Here is a 9618-nt window from a genome sequence, read left to right as displayed (position 1 = left end):
TATTGTTAATTTTGCATGTTATTTTCAATTATTTATATTTTAATAATTCGTCCACTCTTTTCTTTTTGATTCCACTTAAACTACATTTTATACATACATGAAATCACGCCGCTCTACGATCCTAGCATACAACTGTACATTTTGCAGGGCGGAATTTTTTTCTTGTGCTTATGTTAATTTGTGTTATGATTCTTTCGCTCAACTACTACAAGGCAGTGGCGTACTAAGGGGGGAGGCAGGGGCGGTCTACCCCGGGCCCACGCCTAGGGGGGGGGGCCGGTATGGCATTGGCAAACATGGAAAAAAGTTTGCGTGACGGATGTCGCTTCACTTGTAAATTTTCCATGCAGTAAATATTCAAATCTGGAGGGAGCCGGGGGTGGGGGGGGGTTGGCAAAATTAAAGATCGCCCCGGGCCTCAAAAAGTCTTAGTCCGCCGATTTCCATCCCGAGTAGCCTAATTGGCGACAATTTGCCTACGTTGGCAGCACTGATCTTTCTGCCCCCAACCCATCATGTCATGTTACCACAGAGTAGAAAATATTTTTACATTTCATTCAATCATTAAATTGTTTTTTTTTTTCATAAGGCATGTTTCACAACAATATAAGAGACTCTTGAGACAATGCCGTTGAGTCTAACAAAAGGACAATGTACATACATTCGTTTAGATGTAAAGCGTCTACTACACCTTACTAACAGTAGATTAACATAAGAGCCTTATCACACCGGCGTTGCATGGTTTTATGGGCGAGCGAGCCCGCAGGGATATTGTTGCGCACTCGCTTTATTTTCTAGGCCTCAAATCACCAGTGTGATAGATAATGCTCTAAGTAATCTTGCTTAGTTCAGTTTTCAGGATTCAGGCATGCATTTGGAACATATTTAAAAAGCCAAAAATGCTAATTTTTAAAAATATGATTTACTTACGTCCCTTTCATAAAATGTCCCGTTCGTAAGTTCGCTTTCGCAATATTTAACTAAATGTACCCAAACAAAACAACGTCAATTGGTGTCTGGTTGGACGTCTTGTAGGTTTTTTAAATCACGATGTAAGGCTTAAACTGACAGTTCTTTGGTTCTTGTATGGATCTGACTGAACTTAAGACCACTTAAACCTAGATTAAAAAGCCTGCAAGTGGGCGTTAAATATTGAAATTCCACCATTAAACAATATGAACATGCTAACAATGATAGATACGTAAAATGTTTAAAATCCTTGTTTAAATCTGTCAGCTGAAATTTGTTTGCATTTAGTTAAGTTAATTACCTAGACGGTATATAAATTAATTTTGAATGTGAATCATGCTGTCATCGTTCATCAACCATTTAGTACCTCTCACATTTCTTTTTCTAGAATTTTTTTAACGTACAAAACGGCAAAACCTACTAGACATTGGCAAAATTGTCCTCCAACGGACAGAGACATATTTTTCTAAAAAAACAAACAACGATAATTACCTATTATATCATAGACGTATTAAGCGTACCTAGGTATACGTTCAATTCGCTAATTATCCCATTGGCCAATCCCTACTATAATATTATAAATACGAAAGTAACTGTCTGTCTGTCTGTTACCCTTTCACGTCGAAACCACTGAACCGATTTTGATGAAATTTGGTATATAGGTAGTTTGAACCCCAAGGATCAACATAGGATATCTTTTATTCCGGTAGAGGGCGCCGCCGCGCGATAACCTAGATCCGCGCAGACGTAGTCGCGGGCATAAGCTAGTATTCTATATACTTACCTACATTTAAAAAATAACGTTAATCTCATATTATATAATATAATATACTTAATAATACAGGAGGGCTACTTACTACGAAATTCGAGTCGAAGTTCGTATCGTACCCGTCCGTTCACTCCCGTATTATTATTATTAATATTAGCGGCAGCGCGACGCCAAGATACGAAGTTCGATTAATGCACTTCGTAGTATAGGTATAGGTAGGTACGAAATAGTAGCCTTAACCTGTGATAATAATAATTGTTATCTGCATGCATGTCATAAGTTTTCTACAATATGTACAGATATGCATTGTTAAAAAAAGTATTACTTTAATGTAAACATTAAGATGCACTGTACTGCACCCGCAGATACCAGGTTTCTTAATAAAGGCCATTTGATAGTCGTTTCTGAACATGTAGATAAATATACTTTTAAAGATATATACATATTAAACATCCACCAAGATCCGAGAACAAACATTCGTATTATTCATACAAATATCTGCCCCGGCCGGGATTCGAACCCGGGACCTTAAGCTTCGTAGTCAGGTTCTCTAACCACTTGGCCATCCGGTCGTCACGTCAATAGGTTTTATGGATCCAATATCTTAGCTATTTATTTGTCGCGCGGTGAACTTTTTTGAGACAGGAAAATTTAAGAATAACATTATTTAAATAAAAAATACTTTATTAATAAAAATATTAATAACATTGTATAAAATAAGATCTCTACTACAGGATTCGAAAGAGTTTTGCCTCCTGAACATGGGAAAATATTTATTATAATTGATTTCTCCATATTTAAAAAAAATACAAAAAATTGAAAAAATAAGTTTGAATTTACCAACACTACCACAGAATAGATATGTTTCCTTTGCCTTTTTCACCACAAAAAGGAGCTGTCATAATTTTGACAACGTCTATGCAACGTCTACGTCAGATTTACGTGCTTTTTTTTATGAGACTAGACAAAAGAAATGGTACTCTTGTGTGGTAGTTTTGCCCTTTTAGAATAAGCACATCTTAATTTTTTTTTAATAAATTATTTAATAGTTCTAGCGAAATTTTAAAAATATCAGCGTTTTTCTCTTTCCAAACAGAATACAGAGAACGAATCAAATTATAGTCTTATAAATATGAAATATTGTCAATTATCATCAATATATGTATTATGTTGCGTTGCGGTAAAACAACCAAAAGACTATCTATCTTAACACTCGAATAAAGTGTCGAAAAGATGGGACTATAATTTATTTACTATTAAATTTGCTGTAAGCACTTATAATATAATAAACAGATAAAAACGATGCCATAAAGATATTATCTTTGGCAGGAGTCAGCAAAATGGAGGACTTCAGTTTTAGTACAAAAACAAATTATTACTTGACTAGGATGAACGCTGGAAGGCAATCTGTTTATGGGCCATTCATAAATCACGTCACACCAATTTTGATAATTTTAGACTGACTTCACTAAATTCTCTGGAAGTCGCGATTATTTTGTTCGTGTGTCACAAATCCTCAAAAAGTGTGAAGTATTCTACGAATAAATAATAAATCAGGAAGCGTAACTCGGAACAAATTCCAAACAAAAAGTGGCTATACTTTAAAACCAAAACGACGATTCAATGAATCATTTTCGAAGTTGCAAATATACGTGCTTGTTGATTGGTTAAAATTCAGAAACAAAGCAGGGATTGGTTTACGCGCGTGATGCAATGTCAGATGCACGAGAAATGACGCGCAGAACACGGTTTTTCAGCCCCGCCTACTAGGACACGCAAGGCTTTAGAATAGAATAGAATATGTTTATTTGCATAGAATAAGTAGGTTTTCTAACGCAGTTACAATTTCTGACTTATTATTTATTCGTAGGACGTAATTTATGGATGGTTTCTTAAAACCTATTTGGATATTACGGATTCCTGGGTTAATATTAAAGCAATGGAATATGTAAGTCAAGCCAAACCATTTAAATCACTGTTCCCTTTGAAATCTCTTTAAGTATAAGCGACTTGAGAATGTCAGCAAAAGTAATTTTGATTTGAATCGAATCAGTAAAAATATACTCACTGGTTCGACTGTATAAATAGTCTAAAAGCTTAACACACTCACTGCCAACAACGCAGTTATGCGTTTTGGTGACTTCCATATAACATAACCCTTTACAAAAACAATACACTGGAATTACGGTATTAACATTTAACACCTATTAATGTGATAAAAAAGCCTAAATTGATTAATGATTAGTTATTTATTACATACTTTTTCGGTTAACTATTAGGGGTTTTAATTACTAACAGTACTTAGTACACGTATACAAGCATTAAACATGTTAAAAGTATGCTTAAATAAATCTACTTAATTACCTAACACAAATCAACGGCTTTGTGGTATAATTTCTTATTTTGTATACAGTACCCACTGGTATGAATATTATACGTAGATTATACGAGGTTGAGTCAAGCCGTCGAAATGTTGAATGTGATGAACAATTTGTTGAGATAAAAGTCACTGTTATTGGTTGCTAGTATCTTCGTTATTAACATAAATTAAAATGTTGCCTGATGTAAATTGTGCAAATGTTAAGAACACAGAAATAGTTAAGAATATAACATAATGTTACAATATATTAGATATACCAATCACTCGCGTATTTTTTTAGTATTTTTACATGTAGGTACCATAATAAAATATATTATTTTTCAATAGGTAAGCGTTCCAAAATATACGATATAATTTTAGAAATAGATATATATTTTTTATTCAATTTTAAATGGTTATAAAATCCAAAAAATATTTTTACTTATTTTTATAATTTTGATTAACAAAACTATTATTATGAATATAAAATATTATATGTACCTACTATACATATAAGATATAAGTTCCCCATTACAGAATATGTATGGATAAACCCTTTTAACTGTTGAGCGCTAAAATCCGATTTTCTACGTCTAGAAATAATGTCAGTACAGGTTGATAAGTCGATTTCACTTTGGATAAGTAGTTATAGATATCTATAATTAGATACTTATAAAAATATTTTTTCATACATTGTGCTAAACTCTGTTAGTCTCCGTTTGTCCGTAACGAACTAGGAAGTCATAATGACAGTAACACACCATTAAATTGCATATAAAAATGCGTTATTGGTCCGGCTAGGTGATTCTCCACTGGCGAGGCGAGACGAGGCGAGACGAGAATTGAAATTTGTATGGCAAATTTTCAATCCTCTCCTAGCGCATCTTCGGTGAAAATAGTAAGCATTGACGAGGATGTGCTAGACTTTTATTGAAATATTTGTTGTTGTAAAAATAAACCGTATTGCTTCCGACATAGAGTAGATATAAATTCAATGTGCTTTTCCACCGGCGAGGCGAGACGAGGAGGGGCGAGACGAGAATTGAAATTTTTGTATCGCGAGAATACAACAGCAACACGCTTCGCGCGATAGGTGTTTTGTTGTTCGTTGCTGCAGGGCTACTACGAAAATCAAAGTTCGTATCGTATCGTCCCTCTCACTCTCGTATTAAATAAAACAAGCGTCTGAGGGAAGGTACGATACGAACTTCGTAGTAGCCCTATTGCTTATTACTTGAGAATACCGTCATGATTGTACAAGCCATGAACACGAAGCGCGACCCCTGCAACTGTCCTTATCATACTTAAGTATCTTATTTGTGCGTGACGTAGATGGTTGCACGGCTCTTTTGTGTTCATGGACTACCCACTTTTTAACGCTCGCGGTGACTATCAATGTCAATAGCGAGCTCGCGCGGGCTCACGTGGGCTCGCGATAGCTATTAACGTAATTTTTAGTGGAAAAGGTCCAGTGCGATTTCAATTCTCGCCTCGCCGGTGGAAAATCACCTTTATGCGGGCTTGCGCCGACCAGGGTTAGCTACATTACCCATAATGGTTTTAAAACTCATTCGCGGATGTTAGTTTTGTCAAAATGTTACCTAACTGGTTAATGATTTAGGTCATTTTTTAACCCTGGACTGGCAAGAAAGTGCAAGTGGCCTTCAAAGAATTATGAAGGGTCACTTGTAAATGATTTGGTATAGGATTAAAAATTAAATCGTTACCCCAGGGTTTGGGATGACAGTGCCATACATTTTGACACTACTCATACTTAACCCTAGGTTAACAATTAACTGGGTTAGCTGGCTTAGATCTGCGCAAGCCCTTAGCCTTAAAATACAAAATATAGTGACACAAAACACTGCACCTAAATATCACTGCTACTTTAAACACACTTATTATTATGTAGTTATGTAATACTCATATTTTTTGACCTTACCACTTACAAGGTGCATGCAAGGTTGTTATAAACTGGTTCATTCAAATAATAAATTATAATATTAACTGGATTTGTTTAAGATGAGAAATGATTCCATTGAATCCATACTAATATTATAAATGCGCGTGTTTGTGTTTGTATGTTGGTCCGTCTTTCACGTCGAAACGGAGCGACGGATTGACGTCATTTTTGGCATAGAGAGTGACATAGGCCACTTTCAACCCGAAAAAATGCACTGTTCCCGAGGGAACAGCGAGCGATAACCGAACTCCACGCGGCCGACGCCGCGGGCAAAAGCTAGTAATAAATAAATTACAAGTTACCATTACCACCAACATATTAACTGTCTATAACCAGGGTTTGTGTTCGTAAGCAGACATTGTATAACTTATAACTACAGTGTATATTAATTTAGTAGCAAAATTTCAATTACAATATAAATTAATATTTTATGTTGCTATAAATATATCCCTGACAAATTTAAATGCAGAGATTACTCAGTTTCAGATCATGTATTTCAGTGTTTTTTAAACTTTTTCATGTTGCGGCCCCTTTGGTTTGAAAAATATTTAGCGACCCCCTGCTTACCTCCACTTACAGTTAGTTGTATTATCTTTACGTTGTAATAATCATACACAATAACAGTGAGAGTATTTTAAAGATACTGCGACCCCCTTAAGGGGCGACCCACAGATTGAAAAACACTGATGTATTCGATTCATTAAGTTTCTTCCTATTATGTATTATTTATGTGACTAATAATACTGCAAGCAAGTACTTATTCTTGATAACGTCCGAGGTAGGCATTGCAGTTGGGGCATTTGTGATGTACAACCATGCATCTATCTAAGCAACAAGGGATTAGGCAGCATCCGCAGAAGCATCTGAAAAAAATAATAATTAAGCACTGGTTTTGCAGTGTGTCATCAATAATAAAATTTAAGATACTAAGATTCACTTGATTTAGTTACAATGTCAGTAAAATGTTGAAGTTAAAACATTAAAAAACACCTTATTTTGTATGAAACATTAGTTGTCCTTACAACTAGGTTGAGGCCAAGTGAAGGCCAAACTGATAAATTAAAAATGTATAGTTCTAAATTCAACATACAAATGTGTGGTGTGTGTTAGGCCACTCACACAATTTTGTTTACTATTGGTGAGTATTTACGGGGTAGTTAGATGTTTTAGAAAACATTAATTTCCAGCACAAGTACAAATGATGGTACTGGTGTCAGTATAGCCAGGTCCCTTACTTATGTATCCACTTCTTCTTACTAACTGCATAGAAAAGTAAATATTTACCTATGCCCGATATAGAGAACCAACTGTATGCTCAAACCTTTAGTTTCCTGACACACTGTAGAACTTTTTTACTGGGTTATAGGATAGGATTTTGATTGTCAGATAATGTCTCTGTGAGATTTTCCATGAATAGGTCTTATACTACATTATTTAATTTGAGTGACCGAGGTGATACTATGTTAATTTAAATTTTCAATCAAATGTAGCATTGACAGGAAATAAATTGATGCAAAATGAATGGAACTCACCCTAACAAACACATGATGGCACCAGATATATAAGCAATGAGGCCTGGTTTCGTTTTAGTAGCTGTGTCTATTTCAGCGTGACAGCTCGGGCATATCATATGGGTAGGCTGTTGTCCAACAGGTACCACTGTTGTCACAATCTGCGGTCCAGGTACTATAAAAAATATGATTTACACATTTACAATATTTTAGAAGGAATGTTCATACAAACAGTGTTGCAACATTTGACCCCAATGTTACTTCTTCAGTACCCGTAGGTAAGAGATGAATGTGATCATTAGGGCGGGTCCAGCTTTATAGCCAGGAGCAAGGGGCACATGGTCAAATTCTAGTTGTTTTTTGCAAATAAAACACCAAAACTTATTTATTGTAAATTAATATTAATCAAATAAAATAATCATATAATTGTTTGCCCTCAGAAAGATTTGAGTTTAGAAAAATATCTTTTATCTTAGAACCAGCCTAGGGCTGTCCTAGATCTGTCTGTGATCACTAATAATGTGGGCACAATAATTCTTGTCTAGCATTCCTTGGAACCATGTTTAGTGTTGGCTAAAATATCAGGTATGAGTAATATAATTCTGATTGTTTGTATTAATTAAAAGTTCACAAGTGAAATAGCTTTATACAGACTTAACAGGTACACAGTTAACATTTCAAGGTAAAAACAACAAGGTATGCAAAAACATAAATTGGAATCACTTAGTTAGGTGGTAACAAGGTTACAACCTTCAAAATTAAAAGCCATTTTGAGCATGAAGCAGTAAAACTAGTTAGTTTCAAATGTCTTGAATTTTAATTTTATTATTTCATTATACCTACAGCTCTACAATAAAGGAACAATGATTGATGAAGTCTAAAACAAATTAAATTATATAGAAGAATGCCCTTGCATAAATTGTTACAAGGCCATTTTTGAGGAAAAAAATCTATGGCATAAACTATTAGGTTTTATTCAAATTGAGCACTTACCAGGTATATATTGGGGGGTGTAGGGGCTGGATGGTCCTACGCCTCCAACAGCCTGGGAGTAGCTAGGCGGAGCCGCCGGAGGGGGTTGCAGTGTATGCCCATTGCCCCATCCATATGGGGGAGGATTACCACTTTTTTCCATGATGCCTAAAACGCAGATATTAATTTTACTAACAAGTAAACAATATTCTTTTGAAAGCAACAGCGCGGACTGTAATCAATATCACAGATGCGATGATGCAATACAAACTTAAAGACTATTTTTAGGTATGATTCCGAAGCAATTCAACATAAAGCAGATGCTCATCGGAACGCGGTTTGCTCTCAGTAATTATTATTTACCTGTGGATTAAAATGCCGAGAACACTGGTTAACTCTGGAGAGCCCCGGTAAATATGACACACTGCTATGCTAATAAAAACAATCGCAAATTAGGATTGATTTGATTGATTACAAAGTTTGCGCAGGTGAAAACGAGATAGATGTATGCAACAATAAAATTCAATTTTTAATTTGCTTTACATTCACTCACACCTAGTTCACACCACAAAACATATAAAATATTGGAGATCTGTGGTCTACGATTACGGGTGAGGGTTTTTGGCAAAACTTTTTTAGTAAAGGAACGTTTTTTATTTACAATTTAAAGCTATTATGTTGGTAGTCATGAGAAACAATACAGTTTAAGTACAAATATTTTTTCCATCGTACTATATACGAACTATAAAGAGAACTGTAATAATGCCCCTTGCGGTATCGTATCGGTGTATGCACTATGTAATTCTATTGTACATTCTCTTCTCCATAAAACCTAGTTTCGCATCACAGGAAGGGCTTAATGATATACATTTTACCAGTACCAGTATTCAGCAGTGACCTCGTGCGACAAGTATACTAACTTACTAACTAATCTGTAGGGGTACTACGAAATTCTAAAATCGAAGTTCGTGTAGTACCGTCCCGCTGACACTATACGAATGAGAGGGACGGTACGATACGAACTTCGATTACCGAATTTCGTAGTAGCCTTACTGGCCCTTTACTACGTTTCGTA

The 9618-nt window shown here is 35.3% G+C and overlaps 1 protein-coding gene across 1 annotated transcript; it reads right to left on the bottom strand.

The window, feature by feature from the left end:
* Positions 1 to 2407: 2407 nt before the first annotated feature.
* Positions 2408 to 9132, bottom strand: LOC141435499 (lipopolysaccharide-induced tumor necrosis factor-alpha factor homolog). Its single transcript, XM_074098193.1, has 4 exons — positions 8907 to 9132; positions 8565 to 8711; positions 7593 to 7746; positions 2408 to 6923 (listed from the first exon to the last, which is right to left on the bottom strand). Exons 2-4 carry the CDS (start codon positions 8704 to 8706, stop codon positions 6818 to 6820), a joined length of 402 nt encoding a protein of 133 aa, XP_073954294.1. The 5' UTR covers positions 8707 to 8711; positions 8907 to 9132; the 3' UTR covers positions 2408 to 6817.
* Between the last annotated feature and the right edge of the window lie 486 nt (positions 9133 to 9618).

Source organism: Choristoneura fumiferana, chromosome Z (assembly GCF_025370935.1).
Source record: "Choristoneura fumiferana chromosome Z, NRCan_CFum_1, whole genome shotgun sequence".
NCBI classification, from domain to species: Eukaryota; Metazoa; Arthropoda; class Insecta; order Lepidoptera; family Tortricidae; genus Choristoneura; species Choristoneura fumiferana.
The sequence above is the reverse complement of the archived record's forward strand: the minus strand, read 5'-3'. Positions and strand labels throughout refer to the sequence as shown.

Bases quoted from the DNA above. Each gene is read 5' to 3' on its own strand.
- LOC141435499 (XM_074098193.1), bottom strand. From the start codon at position 8,706: ATGGAAAAAAGTGGTAATCCTCCCCCATATGGATGGGGCAATGGGCAT. The intron at 7,747-8,564 runs GTAAGTGCTCAA...TATTTTTTATAG, and splicing joins CACCCCCCAATATATACCTG to TACCTGGACCGCAGATTGTG. The intron at 6,924-7,592 runs GTGAGTTCCATT...TATTTTTTTCAG, and splicing joins GCCATCATGTGTTTGTTAGG to ATGCTTCTGCGGATGCTGCC.